Source organism: Callithrix jacchus, chromosome 9, assembly GCF_049354715.1.
Source record: "Callithrix jacchus isolate 240 chromosome 9, calJac240_pri, whole genome shotgun sequence".
Classification (NCBI taxonomy): domain Eukaryota; kingdom Metazoa; phylum Chordata; class Mammalia; order Primates; family Cebidae; genus Callithrix; species Callithrix jacchus.
The window spans coordinates 67951132-67968698 of NC_133510.1; the positions used below are offsets into that span (position 1 = coordinate 67951132).

Sequence of the window (17567 nt, forward strand, 5' to 3'; positions counted from 1 at the left end):
GTGAAGGTACTTAATGCCACTCAACTCTACACTTAAAAATGGTACATTTTATAGTTAGAACATTTTACCACAATTTAAAAATTAACAATGATAATAATTTATTTTTTAAAAACCACCTTACCATCATTGGGAAAACAATGGCTGCTGGAGAGGCCTTGATGACCCAGAGCAGGACGAGACAGGTCAGCTGAATGAGGGTGAAGAGGTGCACTTTGCGCAGTGGCACATGCCTCAGGTAGATAAAATCTGGCTGGTGCTTTGCGGGCATCCCAAAGAGCTTTAGACGATCAAAGAACTGAAAGGAAGGAACTGGCATTTATTTTCAGGAGGAGTCTCTGGGTCAGAAGCCTTGTTAGACCCATTCATGTCTCTTACATCACCTGCTATGAAAGGCAGGTCACACCATTTCCACTGGACAAAAATGGAATCTGAGACTTTAAAAGACCAGGCAATTTAGCCAAGGTTAGTAAGCGGCAAAGTCAAGATTTGAATCCATCTTTTCTAATTCTAGGGTCAAACTTTTTTCTCCTATCCCACTCTGTGGCTCCTAAGAGAGCTCTTTCTCAGGGACTGTTGAAAACAAAATAAGCCAATTACATCTTTTTGCTTATTATCAAAACCAAATCTCTTACTTGTTCTTTTAGGAGTTTGGAGATATTCATTGATTATTTATAGTGAAGAGATAAAGTGAAACTTCTTAACATCCTAGATACAAAAAAAAATCATCCTTACAAAAAGGAAAAAAAGAGAACCAGAGATTAAATAATCTGCCCAAGTTCATATTAGAACTCAGTATATAAAAATGGCCATTGGACATGCCATTCGAACAAAGAGTAATCAGCCTAATTTATTGTCTGGAGTACCTAAGGGATCAATGGCAAGCTCCTCATTTTTCTGTTTGAAAGACTTAGCGCAATGAGTTGATAGATGCAAAAATGCAGAGTATAACAGGAAGTGACATCTGCTTACCAGGAGCAACTCCCATTATTCCCCCATCTCTTCTGCTAATGTACCCCCAAAGTTAAACACCTCATTTTTACACTTTAGCCTGGCACTAACCTACATCTGTCCATGAGTGAAAGCCAATTTGGTTCTTGATCAGCCTTTCAGATCCAAGCTTACTAGTACCTGGCAAAGCACCTAATATTTAATACATGCCAAAAAATTGTCTGTTAAATAATTAATGAATGACTGGAGCCATGACTTCAAGCCAAGACACCCTGGAAGGTTCTGTACTCTCCTGCCAACATGACTGTTGTCTTCCCTGTATTCAAATAAGTGTCTAAAATAGCCTAAGTGGCAAGTCCAGGAAATAATTTTATCAAGAACTAGTTGTGCTTCTCTTGGGGAGCTGTCCCTCCTGGGACAGGATATGTGAACCTGCAGTGAGAAGAAACTACCTTGACTGAACCACACAATACCTGAATTCCCTGTAGTGAAGAAACTCCCATGTAGAGGAAAACTCCATAGAGTACTGGCATTGGAATAAACTGAAGATAAAAAGACAAGAAAGACCAGAAATTAAATTTGGTGTCATAGTACACTGAAAACTATATAAACTTTTAAACCTCCAGGAATGAAACAAAGTCACAAAATACCTGCAGAAACATTGCATTAGTTTCTGCTGCCTGTGAGTGATTTAGGAGTAGAAGCAAAAGCAGAAGCCGACAATGATAAAAATCATTTTGTTCTGAAATGAAATGATTACATGTAAGTTAAATCACAGGCCTCCCATCTCAGCTGTCTGGCTCTTCCTCCTCCATGGGGATCGGCACACATACACATACACATACACACAAACACACACATAGACACACCCCTTTCTTATAGAAATAATGCCTTTTATATCTTCTGATCTCACAATCATCTCCTCAAGGATTTGATGTATTTTAGCGTGAACCAAAAAAGTTTCCTTTTTTACTGACCAGTGGCTTGAGGGCAAGAGTGGGGAGGTATCTTATCAGAGAGGGAAGGTTTGGGGATAAACACCAACATAATTATATTGCACTTGAAGATCCACACAGTATTTGAGTATGACTTTCCGATCACATCATGTCTGTCAACCTTAATAATTTTCAGATTGACTCTGAGGTAGGGAAATTGGGCCTAGAGAATCAAGGCAAGGAAAGTCTAAGAGCTGAAAACTAAATTGGACTTGTTTCTATTCTAGCGCTAAAGAATATTCCCAAACCTATTTCTTAGAATTAGAAAATCCCTCAGCAAACTAACACAGGAACAGAAAACCAAATACCGCATGTTCTTACTCATAAGTGGGAGCTGAACAATGAGAACACATGAACACAGGGCAGGGAATATCACAAACCGGGCTTGTTTGGGGTGGGGGGCAAGGGGAGGGGGAGCATTAGGACAAATACCTAATGCATGCAGGTCTTAAAACCCAGATGATGGGTTGATGGGTGCAGCAAACCACCAGGGCACATATATACCTATGTAACAAACCTGCACATTCTGCACATGTATCCCAGAACTTAAAGTAAAATTTTAAAAAAAGAAAGAATTAGAAAATCCCCCATTGGATTTTATGTTCCAGCTGTAGAATGACTAGACATCCCAACTGGATGCTGTCTGTGGAACTACTGAATAGTTGTCCTAGAAAATCCCCCATTGGATTTTATGTTCCAGCTGTAGAATGACTAGACATCCCAACTGGATGCTGTCTGTGGAACTACTGAATAGTTGTCCTAAGAGAACTGTCCTGAAGCAGTTAGAGAAAGGCCCGGTGATGGCCACTGCCACACCTTCCGGGTTCTATCGTGGAGAAGCAGCAACGTTTGGGCTCTTCCAGATGGTGCCTTGACCAGGTGGGAGTGGGAGTTAGGCTGGGGACTGGGAATATGAGGGGGAAAGGGGCGTGAGGAGGGGTGGGTGGTAAGGTTGAGTGGAAAGTGAGGGGATAGGAAGATGGTTCAGAAATCCTTCCCATCCCCTCAGTTCTCACTCTTGAAGGGCATTTGTGGTATAGGCTGGGGTGGTTGAAGGTTTGCCAAAAAGAAGGAAAGAGGAGGCAAGGGAGACAAGGCAGTGCTCCAGAATGGTTGGTGCCTGGTAATACAGCTGTAGAGTTTCCTTCTCACCCCAATCTCCCAGATGCAGGCCTTCCACCCACAAAACATTTTTTTAATCTTCAAAGAATCCTCTATCTGTACCAAAGAAATAAAAAATAAAAACCTCTTTTAGCCCCACTTCTCATACTAGCCACTGCCATTTTTCTATTCTGCTTAGCAGAAAAACCTCTTGAAAGATTTGCCTACACTTGTACTCTTTACTTCCTTATCTCCTACTCACTCTTTAGCCACCTATAATTGGATTTCTACCCTATAGTTCCACTGAATTCCTTCTCTGGTAAGGTACCCCCAACTCCTGCCTCAAGTCACTGGACAGTAACATAGTTTCCAGGTTGAAACACACTAAATCCCTAAGGATTTGGAGGATTTTTGAGATTATGGAAGATTTAAAAGGCACCATTTCTGTTAAAGAGGGGTATGTGTGTCTGTCTGCCTGTCTGCCTGCCCATTCCCAGATAGGGATGGAGGAAGAGCCAGACATGGAGGCCTGTGATTTAACTTACATGTTCGTTTCAGAACAAAATAATTGTTATCACTGTCAGCTTCTGCTTTTGCTTCTACTTCTAAATCACCTACAGGCAGCAGAAACTAATGCAATCCACTGACTCTGCTCTTGTCAAATGACCTGAGGCCTCCAATGTTGCTAAACCCAATGGCCTTGGCTTAGTCTTCATCTTCCTAGTTGTGTCTAACCAATTCCTCTTTCTTGAAACACTTTCCTTACTTGGCTTCCCTGATACCACACCCTCCTAGTTTTCCTCCTACCTCTCTGGCAGCTCCTTCTGAGACTCAGTTCTATCTCTTCCTCTACCTAACCTCTAACTCTGCTCTTCTCTTACGTCCCACTTCTCTTTTATGTCTACTTTCTTGGAGTTCTCTCACCGATTCCCTTCACTTTCAATACCACCTATGTGCTGCTGACTCCCAAATTTATATTTTAATCTGGAACCCTCCTCTAGCCTCTTCACTTAGATGACCAGACATCTCATTCCAAATCTGATCACAGTCCCAACCCTCACAAAAATCATACAATCTTTTCCATATTATAAATGCCACACTCTTCACCAGATGGTCAAGTCAGAAACCTAATAGGCTTCTTCGATTTTTCTATTTTCTATTTTCTTCGAAAATAGAAAAATATGTCACCCCATTCCACATCCAGTCAACCATTAAGACCTTTGAGTCTGCCTTCAAGCTATACAGAGGCCATGCCTTTTTATCTGTCCCTGCTACCAGCTTCCTCATTCAAGCCACCATCATCTGTCACCTGCAACAGCCTCACTGGTCTGTCTGCTTCTATTCTGCCCTAGACATCAGCCAGAGTGATCTTTTTAAACTAGCTGGATCATGTCCCTCTCCTGTTAAAACCCTTCAAAGATTACCTTGCCCACTGTCGACAAGGCCCCACATGATCTGTCCCTCCCCCTCTTTCCTTCTCATCGCACTGTGCTCTTGCCTTGATTCAATACCCATGAGCCATGTGGCCCTGATATTTCGTAGAACATATATTACTCTTTCCCACCACAAGGACTGACTAGACCGCTTTTCTCCCCGCCCTCCGTGCTACCTCCCACCATCTATAGCATAGCTGGCTCCACCTCACCTTAAATAGCATCTCCTCAGAGAGGCCTTTTCTGACCATCCTAACTAAAAGAGATCCCTCTCCATTCTCTTTAGCACCAGAAAGCACTATGTATTTCCTTTATATCACTTACCACATTCTGTAGTTATCATGTTTGTTTTCTTAACTAATTTTCTTAACTAAATGTTATCCATCTTACCCCTCTAGAAAAAACTATTTCAGGGCAGAGATTGGCATGTATATCTGTTTGGCACCACTGTATTTCCAGCACCTGGCAGGATTCCTGGCACATATCAGGCCTTTGATATTTGCTGAATGTGTGAAGAGATGATTACCTTTAAGATAGCCGTCATGAAGACTGAGCAGCCCATCAGCACAAAGATCATAAGGCCTGTCACTCTCTGTTCTCGGATGCCTAGGAACTTGGGCTGTTCTCCAGGAGCAGAGCATTCAGATTCTAGCTTGAGGCTGTTCACATGTGTGATGGACAAGACGGTTGCAGCTACAAACCAAGGCAGGCCCATGATGGAGCAGACACCCAGCATGATTGCCACCATCAGTAGGTCCAGGTGGTAGCCACAGCCTTTCTGTGGGGAAACAGAGTCTCTGTCACCATCGGTAGGCTAGCTGTAGTGGGGCACAGAACAGCAAGTTAGGGGTCTCAGGCCCAAAGCAGGAAGGGATGAAGGAAGGGCTCAGGGATTCAAGAGGAGTCTTGTAGCCCCTCCTTGTTAGGAGGAAACAAAGAAGAAAAAGGGGAATCTTAGCCTGTCCTATATATGCCAATATTCATTCTTTTTCCAAGTGTCTCCAGCTTACTCTGTCTTACACATTCAAGGATCCATTCTTCTCTGGAAGAGTAACCAAAGATCATGCCATATCTTGACCATTCTAGATGGTAGAAACTATAGAAATTGGAGATATATGTCCTTATTGGCTTTCTACCACATACTCCCAGATGCTTGACAGACTTGGACGTTGCTTGCCTGCTCTGCTACCCTCCTAGGATCCTAGGGTTCGAGTTTCCATCTGGAAACTATAGTAACAGATATCAATGAAAGAATATCTGCCTCTAGGAAACAGTGGCCCAGGCCCCCACCTGAAGGAACCCCAGGAAGACAAGCGGTACAGTTGTTTGACCCAAAGCATATAGTTATATAGGGACCACTAGGAATTCTACCCAATCACCTTCTCCACAGATGTGAGAGGAGAATAATGAAGTCCACATTTCTTTGATACCATACCGCCATGCTCCACTCTAGTCTCATCTCCAAAGCAATCTTGGTTATTAATGGAGGGAATGGAAACCCCTTATGAACCCCTTCTATGAGTGTTTTTATCCAGATTCTACAGTTTCTGATCTAGATGACCTTACCCTAAAAAAAAAAAAAAAAAAAGGTAACAAGTTGCCATAGCAGTCTTCTAGGTCAGAGCCTCTTTTTACCTTGAGCTTATGTTCCTTTCTGTTAATAATGACGGCTGTGATCTGCTGATCCATGAATATCAAGATAGTGCAGAGAAGAGCTGGGATAATTGCAGCTATCACAGTCCACCAGGGATTGGGGCCAATGGGATTAATAATCCATCCTCGATCATCCCTTGTTGGCTAAGGGGGAAAAGATACTATTTTTATATTTTAAGTTAACTATAGTCATTAGAGTAAAACATATTAAACTTAATCACAATATCCATATTTCTTTTTTATTCTTGAGAGAGGATCCTTTAAAAAAAAAAAAAAAAGGCATAAAATACAGCAACTCCTTAGAAAATCTGTGACCTTGTTCTGAAACCATTCCCCAAAGAGTTAAAGACACCAATGACTAACAGAAATTCTTGGTTTTACAGGATGGTAGATAAGAAAAGAAACAACTTGCTGAAACCCCTTTGGCACATGGGACCAGAGGTAGCATGAAGAGATAAATATGAATGACTACAGACTTTTCAGACCTCCCTTTCCTTCTACCAATCATCTTCTATCCCAGAATCCACCCCCAAAACCTATTCTAATTATTTCAGTAAAGCCAGTGCAGGCAGACAGATTTGAGCTGAATTCCTATCTCCTTGTTAGTAAACTTGAAATAAAAAGCTTTTTTTTTTTTCTCTCAAAAACCTGGTATCATAGTACTGGCCTCTAGCACATTGGGCAGCAATCCCCTTTTGCTCAGTAGTAGTTCCAAATCCCCTTTGAAACAGTCAATCTCCAATTATCAAATTTCTTGTGAAATATTCATTAATCCTGCACTTCCTTCTACTTACTTCCCAAACCTCTGGGTAGAGAAAAAACAACTGCATCTCAACATTAACCCAAGTAACATATAATTAACAACTATATGTGTTGTCAAAGAACTGAATGACTTCCAAAGACAAATATAAATAACTTAGACTATTCTCCTACTACTTCTCTCCAGAGCCATATAATGTGTGTCTACAGCATAAAGGCAAAGTAGAGCCATCTGCATGGAATCTCTTGGGGCTTAGATTAGACTAGATTGCTCTAAGGGCCTTTCCCCATCTGTAGTGAAACAGGGGTCTAGCCATCAGAAACCTGAAAAGGAGTCTAAGACTGCTAAAGTTGGGGGTTTCTTTGATCTAGGGTCCTCTCTAATGCCCCTGTAATAAAACTGTCTATAAATCTTATTGGAGTGTTCATGACATATCTAAACTCACCTAGATCCTTACCCCACCCCTGCAGTGTACTCTGAGGAAGACAAGTTTGCCTTGTTTTGGCAAGTGGTGCTAGAGGATAAAAGGCCAGGGATACCAACAGGCCCAGAGTTGACCCAAACTCAAGAAACAAAGCGTAGACTGTTACATTTGATTTGGTTCCTTATTAGTCATGTCTCTAGGATCCAAAGACTAATAACACAACCAAGTCCAAAATTATGAATGGGTTAGCTTCTAAAAGTTTACAGAATCTATGTTTTCTTACTAACAATGCTCTAAGTGGTAGTTAAGTTCTCGGACCAACACAAAAACTTATTAAATAAACCCTTAATGACATTATACCCCTAATAATAGTACTAGCCTTCAGATTGGGTCTTGGGAGTTGAGTGCCATGTGGTACAATAGGGAGGGAAAGGAAGAAGGAAACTTTTCCTCTTCCTCCTGAAAATGGAGCCTGTCATGAGCAGTATTTTCTTTGACATTCTCCCATTTCTCCCTGTCCTACCTCCCAGAGGCCTTCTTCACAGATGTCCCAGAAATTCAGTGCCTTCTGGCTATCTTAAGCCTATCCCTTAGGGAATCTTTCCAAGGACTGTTTAATGTTCCCAAATTACCTATTTTTACACAAAATCCATTCTTCCTGCAGCGCTGACCTCAGCTAGGTATTAGAGAGAAAACTGATTGTGCTCATTCACACAAAGGCGAGAATGCCATATTCTAGAAGGCATTATATTTACAAGAGGGATTGGTTAGTCCATAAACTTCCAACTGGTGGCATTTCAGCAAATTCAACAAAATTAAATTTTTTCAGAAAATATGGAAGAAGATATTTCGACAGGCCTACTTCACAGGTAGAAAGAAAACAGAGAAAGCAAAGGGACAACTGAAGGGAGCAGTTATGAGTCAGGGACCGCCTTTATACCTCTTGGCCTTCTCCTCACCAACTTCTCCCATCTTCCTACTTCATCATCCTTCCTAAGTCACTGAGTATACGGAAGGTTTTCTCTCCTCTCCACTATGGGGATCTATGGAACTGAGCTCAGCTTTTCTATCTTCTTTGTCTACTTAGTCAGTGCTCTCAAACTGAAATCAATTTGGAGTCCTCATGGATTGATCATTTGTTTTACTTTTTGTACAGGTTGTTATATTAAATACTGTATATTAGAGAGAGGTATAGTTTGTAATATATAAAGTATAAAATACTGTATATTAGAGAGAGTTATACAAACAACAAAATCAGATTGAGATGACTTCAAAAGAGATGTCATGATTACTCTGCCAGGGGTCCTAGACTCCTGACAAGGCTCTCCTTAGTTTCATTCTCCTCCTCCAAGGAAGGGGCGCCTCCTTGAAGGCTCAGGCCAAGTCCTTGACCTTTTTCATCCTTCCCAGTGCCCTTATACAGCCGATGCTCAATGAAAGTGCTGTTGCTTGTTCCAGAAACCCATGTTTCCAGAGTGTCCTGAATATATTTATGTAAATGTGCACATTCCATTGTTTAAATATTAACATATTAATAAGTGGTATTAATAATAATAATAATACTTTTCATTCATTAAACAACCTTGATTTTTCTGTTCTCTGGCTTTTCTGACTTGAACTCAGCCAAGTCTGAAGTTTGCTTTTCTAAATGACAAGGTATGAGGAGTAAGGTTCAGATTTAGAGGACAGCAAAACTCGTGATTAGCATGTGAAAGGGCCTTTGAAATTAACTTGGCATTAGAGTGTATGAACTAACATGAGTGTACCAAGCACTCTGAGATCTGTTTACCTTGAACACACTGGGAACTTGAAGCTTTGGTGATGGAACTCCAATCAAAAAATCAATAATCACCATTGTGAAGATAGTGAGGAAAACAGCAAAGTCACTCACCATGGAACGTACCTGGCATGAGAAAGAATTGGAAATGTGTTTTGGCAGGTTGAATAAAGTAGAAAAGAGGTTAGTATTGTAAAAGGCTTAAAAATCCTCAGAAGAATGTTTTCATCTTACAGTTGAATTAATGCAAACAACAGGAATATGTTAATTGCCCAATTAATGCCCATAAAGTATGGATATGATGAGGCAAAATGAACCCTCTCACAAATGCTAGCATAACCCAGACCAGCCTCTGCAGAGTTCTGTTTAGGGCATTTAGGGCCAGGATGAGACTCTAGTTCTGGGAACTTGGATTTTCTGGGACCAGCCAAGGTCCTCAGCGCTAGCCAAAAACCTCAGCAGCAGCAGCAACACCACTTCTCCTTCATACCCAATATCCAGTCTTTTTGCAAGTCCTATTGGCTCCCCCTTCAGAACATATCCAGAGTCTGCACTTCTTACCACCTCCACTGCTCCCACCCAGATCCAAGTCATCATCAGCTCCTGTTTGGGTAATGGTAGCAGCCTCCTAACTTGCTTCTGCCTTTGCCCTCCAGCCCTGCAGTTTTTTAAATGCAGCCACTGGAGTAATCATTTGAAACACAAGTTAGGTCATGTCACTCCTGTATCAAAACCCTGAAATGGCTTGGGGACTAAAAGGCCTTCTTGGCCTATGCAGCTCACACAGTTAGCATCATCACATCTCCCACCCCAGCTCCTACTGCTCTCCTTCTTTTCCACTCTGCTCCAGACACACAGACCGTCTTGCTGTTTCTTAAACATGCCAGGCTCATTCCCACCTCAGGGTCTTTGTACTTGCTCATGCCTCTACCTAAAATGCCTTTCCTCCAGGTAACCACTTGGGTAGCTCTCTCATCTCCTTCAGGTTCAACTCAAATATCATCTTCTTGAGCTCTTCTCTGACGAACCTACTTAAAATTGACCACCTCCCTCCACCCCAGCACTCCCTGCACTTCTTTACTGCTTTGTTTTCCTCCATAGCACGTATCTTTATTTTGTTGGAGATTCCCATCCTATTTAGGATCCATCTTGAAAGGACTGTCTAACTTTATAGTGTGGCTTCAACAAAATGCAGTGCCTGGCAAATACTGGTGCTTGCCTTAATCTGAGCTTTCAAAAGAGTGAGAGCAAAATGTATCTCAGCCATATGTAATATCACTGGTACCTTAACCTGACTTCACTTTGCTTTGAAGCCTAAGGTTTCCAGCTCCTCCTCCACAGTTTTGTTAGTTCTCTGAATGTAATATACATTCTCTGAGTATCCACTACCTCCCCATCCCCAATATGAAGCCCACTTGACCATCCTGGGGCCCACTGGCCCTTTTCTCCTCTGAACTCCTACGGCACATGCCCAGATGGGCATCCAACTATTTACGACTGTTGCATGTCACCTGTTTCATGTATTTTTCCTTCCTATCTGATAACAGTTACTATCTTTTGAAAGACCTAGAACTTATTTAATATGTGCCTCCCGTGACTACCATGTAGGCTCACTGAAGTCTAAGAATGTGTTCTAGTCATATATGCAGGTACAGTAAATATCTAATTAACTGAGTTCCCCTCCCATTTATGTACCCTGTATTGAAAGTGTGTCTGGATGAAACCTCACTTAAAGGAAAAACTACCATTTCCTTCTGATCTGAGCTCCCTTTCTTTTCTTTTTCTTTCTTTTTTTTTTTTGTGTGTGTGAGAATAGCTTTTTTTTTTTTGAGATGGAGTTTCGCTCTTGTTATCCAGGCTAGAGTGCAATGGTGCGATCTTGGTTCACCGCAACCTCCGCCTCCTGGGTTCAGGCAATTCTCCTGCCTCAGCCTCCCGAGTAGCTGGGATTACAGCCATGCACCACCATGCCCAGCTAATTTTTTGTATTTTTAGTAGAGACGGGGTTTCACCATGTTGACCAGGATAGTCTCGATCTCTTGACCTCGTGATCCACCCACCTCGGCCTCCCAAAGTGTTGGGATTACAAGTGTGAGCCACCACGCCCGGCCGAGAATAGCTTTTAATTTAAAACACTTGAAGCAATATATCATCTCTCTTTCCATCACAGGCAAATACTCTCCCCTCAAAATTTGATATAGTTTAAACAACAACTGTGACTAGTGCAAAAGGAAACAAATACAATCTCTTTCAGGAGGCAGCATCAAAACCTACTGGGCTGGTGGGCGCTGACAACAGGCTCAGCCTCCACCAAGGGTGAGAGAAGCAGCACACTGAGAGCAGCAAGACTTGCATAGTATTTCATCCAGCTTTGAACAGATTCAACAATACCTGGGTTGGGGGAACCACAAAAGAATGATGCCTAAAATGAAATGAATATGCTCAGCTCCCTTATGTGGCTAATATCCTTGGCACCTGGAAGATGGTAGAAAAATAAGTGCAAAGATAGCAGCTCCCAGGCAAAGCTGAGGGAAGACTGTTTCAGGATCATTTGCTTTTGTTTTTTAATTGGGGTCTTATATATACAGTGGTTTTTAGGCAAAAAAAATTTCTGCTTTCTGGGAGGTGTTCTGTGCCACACAGTGCTCCTGATGCCAGCAAAAATATTTGTGTTGTTTCTGTCCATTTGGATGCTTTGCCAAATTACCTTTCCTATCTATGGTATTTCACTGCCTACCCCATACCATGTAAATGTAGAGTAGCATGTCCAATAGAAGTTCATTAGCCAGGCCAGCCACGATGGCTCACACTTGTAATCCCAGCACTTTGGGAGGCCGCGGTGGGTGGATAACTTGATGTCAGGAGTTCAAGACCATCCTGGCCTACATAGTGAAACCCTGTCACCACTGAAAATACAAAAATTAGCCCAGGTATGGTGGTGCATGCTTGTAACCCCAGCTACTTGGGAGGCTGAGGCAGGAGAATCACTTCAACTCAGGGAGGCAGAGGTTGGAGTAAGCCGAGATTGTGCCACTGTACCCAGCCTGGGTGACAGAGCGAGACTCTGTCTCAAAAAAAAAAAAGAAGTACATTAGACACATATCTAATTTTAAATTTTTTAGTGGCCACATTAAAAATATAAAAATAAGTGAAAATAATTATAACATTTATCAGATTATTATTTTACTTAATATATCTAAAATATTGTCATTTCAGTATGTAATCAATATAAAATATTGATAAAATATTTTATATTCTTTTTTGGTACCAATCCTTCAAGACATGGTATATATTTTATGTGTACAGCACAGTCTCAATTTGGCAAGCCACATTTCAAGTGGTCATTTGTGACATGTAGCTATGGACTACCACATTAAATACTGCAGGTCTAGAGAATCTTATGCAAACTCTTTCAGAGTGATATACTGAGTAGGAAATCTCTGTGACACTGTGCAGCTCATTTATATACCAACTTAAGAGTACAGAACCTTGGTTTTTGTTTCGTTTTGTTTTTGAGACAGGTGTCACTCTGTTGCCCACATTGGAGTGCAATGATGCCATCACAGCTCACGACAGCTTTGACCTTCCTGACCTCAAGTGATCCTCCCACCTTAGCCTTCCTGAGTAGCTGGGACTATAGGCGCACACCACCACACCTAGCTAATTTTTTTGTTTCTGTACTTTGTAGAGATAGGGTTATGCCATGTTGCCCAGGCTGGTCTTGAATTCCTGGGCTCAAGCGATCTGCCTGCCTTAGCTTCCCAAAGTGCTGGGATTACAGCCATAAACCACTGTGCTTGACCCAGAACCTTGTTTTAAACCGAGGATTTTTGATCGAAAGGAAAGGATAGAATCACAATTTTATCTAATCCCATCCCCTAGTCCTGCCCCTGCCCCTTGCTGTCTCCCCACCGAAGGCCTGTACTGATGTGATTTAGCAACAATGATACCTACAAGGTGAAAAAGACATCCTTTATGTGATAGACAGCTTTGTCAGCACTTGTTTGGGGATCATAACTCTAGCTGAATTAAAATTTTTAAATATTCTAAGAATGTTACAGATTTAGCTGAAGGGATTGGGAGGCTTTTCTAGGAGGGTGTTTTAAATATATTTGTTTTTGAGGGGGACAGTAGCAAAGTAACTCATGGACTGCAAAGTTGTGAGTTTCAAGAGTAGAAAAGAATGAGATGATTACAAAGAAAGACAAGTGGAGCAGGAATAGAAATGGGGTGGGGACGCTAAAAATGACACAGGTCCTAAAATTAGGTGTATACTCTCTAATAATCCAAAAATATAACATTAAATCTCTAAATGGTCCCTCATATTTCACATGTCTGACCCTAACAGTAACCGCAAGAAAATAAAAATAGAAGAGAATGTTAGGGCAGGAAGGGACTTCTGAGCTCATCTAGTTTAACCCATTGGTTTTAAAGAAAAATGCCCAGAAAGGTAAAGTGACTTGACCCTACCTACCACACTTAAGGTGGAGTCAGGGTACAAACCCAGTTGTTCAGGTAAAGGGAATAAATTATAAAGCAAGCAAAAGGCTCAAACTATTCCCGTTGTACTTCCTGCAAGCCCAAAGTGGGCAACAGAGAAGCAGCAGGCACATTCTATTGTAGATAGGAGAAAACCGCCTCGTCAACTCCAAAATACTGAAGCAACATTGATGTAAAATGTCATTTGAACATGATTCTTCCAGTAGTCTTTTCTGTATTCTTTTTTCCTTTAAAAGAAAATTCCCAATCTGAGACAAACTGGATTTCTGATTAGTTACACAGGCATTTAGATCAATGAACAAAATACAAACTTTGACACATTGTTTTCCAAATATATGTTCATTGGAATTCCATACAAATGGAAATCAAAGATATTTATAGAAAGAAAGTACTATCTTTCACGTGAACATCCGCATACAGTGAGAACTTCACAATTATACCACCATGTCTCACACAGAGGACTCCTAACAGGCTGATCCCCCCCCTAACAGTTGACCCCATCCACATATTATTCCACTTTTCACTCACAGATAATATTGTCTACATATATGTGTAAAATTAAGCAGCACATTCTAGACTCTTATTCCAGGGAAATTTACCTTATATATATTAAGACACACATATAAGTACATTTTTAAGCAAGAAAGAAACTCATTATTTGCTCCAGTTTTCCCCAACTCTCAAACTGAAATAAAGAATAGCACTTGGCCAGATGCGGTGGCTCATGCCTGTAATCCCAGCACTTTGGAAAGCCGAGGTGGATAGATCACGAGGTCAATAGATTGAGACCATCCTGGCCAACATGGTGAAACCCCATCTCTACTAAAAATACAAAAATCAGCTGGGCGTGGTGGCGCACACCTGTAGTCCCTACTACTCTGGAGGCTGAATCAGGAGAATCACTTGAACCCGGGAGGCAGAGGTTGCAGTGAGCCGAGATCATGCCACTGCACTCCAGCCTGGCCACAGAGCAAGACTCTGTTTTAAAACAAACCAACAAACAAAAGAATAGAACGTATACAAAACTGCCTTGTAGAAACAGCCCTCTGTTTTGTGAGGCAGAAAAAAGGGCAGCCATAATACACTTTCTTACAATATGTTTAGGCATAAGAAGGGCTGAATTTCTTTTTCTACTTCATGAAATTAGATAATGTATAGCCTATAATCTTAATACTGATTTTATACCATCGATTTTACAAAGTTTATTTATACAATTTTATTATAAAATGTGTATTTTGCTCAAAATATACATGCTATCTTTGTTCACATTTTTCACTACAGGTGTTTTGAGACTGAGTCTCACTCTATCACCCAGGTTGGAGTGTAGTGGCATGATCTTGGCTCACTGCAACCTCCTGGGCTCAGGCAATTCTCATGCCTCAACCTCCCTAGTTGCTGGGATTACAGGTACACACCATAACCACACACAGCTAATATTTGTATTTTTAAGTAGAGATGGGGTTTCACCATGTTGGCCAGGCTGGTCTTGAACTCCTGGTTTCAAGTGATCCACCCACCTTGGCCTCCCAAAGTGCTGGGATTATAGCCATGAGCCACCGCACCCAGGTCCTTTGTCCACATTTCAATCCAAATACCCAATCATCTTCCATAGTCCAAAAAGGCTTTGTAACATAATAGAGGACAACCCATTTTTGATGCCTGTGTGGAGTCATTATTCTATGGGGACTGGATTTTGTAAGGCTGCTTAGTAGGGGGATTTCCACAGGAGTCAGCAACTTCAGTAACAAAGTGGGGCTGCTTTAGAAAATCCAATTCAACATTAGAAGGTAACACCAGTAGGCACACTTTAGTAGAGAATTATACACTATGAGCTCCCCTCCTTCTGCTATTCCCATTTGTCCCCAAATTGAAGAAGACGTCAGAGAAGAGAAGGCAGGAAGCATGCTCAACTAGGACCCACCATGGCACACCACCTTCTACTCTTGGTTCATCATATCAGATCTCACTGCATGCTTGAAGCAAGACTGGAAAGAGATGGCAGGTGTCATCACATCATTGTGCAGATGAGGAGAGTGAGGCACAGGAAGGATGAGGGACTTGCCCAAGGTCCACAGCCAGCATCCAGGGCTCCAGGCCATGGGCCTTGGACACTGTGTCCCTCGCTTACATTGCATTAAGCTCCTATGAGACAGGGGCCCCAGTCATAACCAGAATCCTGATTGTTCACAACTCACCACATCCTAATCCAGTGTTTGTGCTTTATTTCACCCAGTTGGTGGTTCTGCTTCGTTTTCCTACAGTTTCTGAAAAAATCCTTTCAACCAAACAAATATATGTTAAGCAGACAGCAATAAATCCTTTTACATTCTACTGAATAATTTGAAATAGAAACTCCAGAGACTCTGGAATTTGGTGCAGAGCAGTAGGAAAATTATAGAACGCCATCGTTCTACTTTTTATCACATTTGAAACTCTAATTTAATGCCAGGTTGCAACTAAAATACTGCAATAACCAAAATGGAAAGGATGGTCTTTCATAATATTATATAAAGTTTCTTTGCCTATGAATTATTAAGATGGAGTCTTGCTCTGTTGCCCAGCTGGAGTGCAGTAGAGTGATCTCAGCTCACTACAACCTCCAACTCCTGGCTTCAAGCAATTCTCCTGCCTTAGCCTCCTGAGTAGCTGGAACTACAGGCTACCACCACACCCAGCTAATTTTTGTATTTTTAGTAGAGACGGGGTTTCAACATGTTACCCACCACCACACCCAGCTAATTTTTGTATTTTTAATAGAGACAGGGTTTCAGCATATTGCCCAAGCTGGTCTTGAACTCCTGACCTCAGGTGATCCACCTGCCTTGACCTCCCTTAAAGTGCTGTGATTATAGACATGAGCCACATCTGAAATTCTTAATGTGTCCAAAATAACACTGCAGATCATAGCAGATAAGCAGTGAAGTAAAATCAGGAGGTGATACATGAAAAAAGGTCAGAGATGAGCCTCTGGCCCCAGAAAAATGTAGAAATGGAGACAGGCAAAGAGCTCAGAGATGAGAAAATACAAATTTGGAGCACTTCACATGATACCAAGGAGTTATCATATGGTATGGTAAAACAAGATTAACTATTTTAACTAAAAATAAACATTATACTTTCTGGGGAAATGGCTACTGAGAAATAGAGAATTCATCCATCTACTTTTAGCAAAGTACAATATTACGCTGCTATGGGCATCTGGCGTTGTACCACCAAATGTCACAAACCCAAGTAAATTCTTGACACTTGATAACTCAGCCCTTTTTACTCCTTGAAATCTAAGTGGGAAGCGAATATTTTAAACTGTTCCTGAGTTACAGTTTCATTAAAATATTTACTTGCCTAATACCAACTGCTTAGCCTTTAAAAACCAAACCATCACAGATTTTCTAGTCAACTGTAAAGGTCTCACACACTTTCACACACATTCACAGTATCATCATATGAATTTTGATATGATTTAAGTTAAAAATATCTTTTCTTGAAAATGCTGTATTATACATGTATAGGTCGGAAATTATTTGCATACAATTTTTTTAAAAGCTACAAATAAAGCCCCACCCAATAGCTGATTTTCTCTATGAAACACCAAGAAGGTTTTTCATTTATTGCAGGTCAGGCCACACCACTGGCCACATTAATAGGTTTCTCTGAAGGCCACTACCACCCATTCCCCCAATAGACTGGGAGCACATCCCTATTTCTGATGTGCTGATGGTAGATCTCTTGCCAGCAAATGAATACCCTTTTTTATATTATCTTCTCCTTAAACATTTATAAAAACTATCTAGAATAGTGTATCATCACTAATACAAATTTCTTCTTAGTTCTATTTCATTCAGATGGCATCAAATGATTGTGCTCTCTTTTTTAAAAAATTTTTTTTTTTTTTTTTTTGAGACAGAGTCTCACTCTGTCACCCAGGCTGGAGTGTAGTGGTATAATCTCAGCTCGCTACAACCTTCACCTCCTGGAT

At 41.2% G+C, this 17567-nt stretch overlaps 1 protein-coding gene across 10 annotated transcripts in view; it reads right to left on the reverse strand.

Annotated features, from left to right (window-relative positions):
• SLC4A8 (solute carrier family 4 member 8) overlaps positions 1 to 17567 on the reverse strand; it is an 89047-nt gene that overhangs the window by 18877 nt on the left and 52603 nt on the right. For 8 of the 10 annotated variants that reach the window (XR_013521888.1, XM_035256736.3, XM_002752480.8 and 5 more), the window contains 5 exons: positions 9104 to 9217; positions 6113 to 6274; positions 5004 to 5255; positions 1422 to 1490; positions 122 to 295 (listed from right to left, as the gene is read on the reverse strand). Coding sequence is in view for 7 of the 10 variants with exons in the window: in XM_035256736.3 (XP_035112627.1) it covers positions 122 to 295; positions 1422 to 1490; positions 5004 to 5255; positions 6113 to 6274; positions 9104 to 9217 (771 nt within the window). In the remaining 3 variants the exon portion in view is untranslated. Of the gene's footprint in view, positions 1 to 121; positions 296 to 1421; positions 1491 to 5003; positions 5256 to 6112; positions 6275 to 9103; positions 9218 to 15786; positions 15867 to 17567 lie in introns of all 10 variants that reach the window. The other 2 variants (XR_013521889.1, XR_013521890.1) reach the window with 1 other exon arrangement.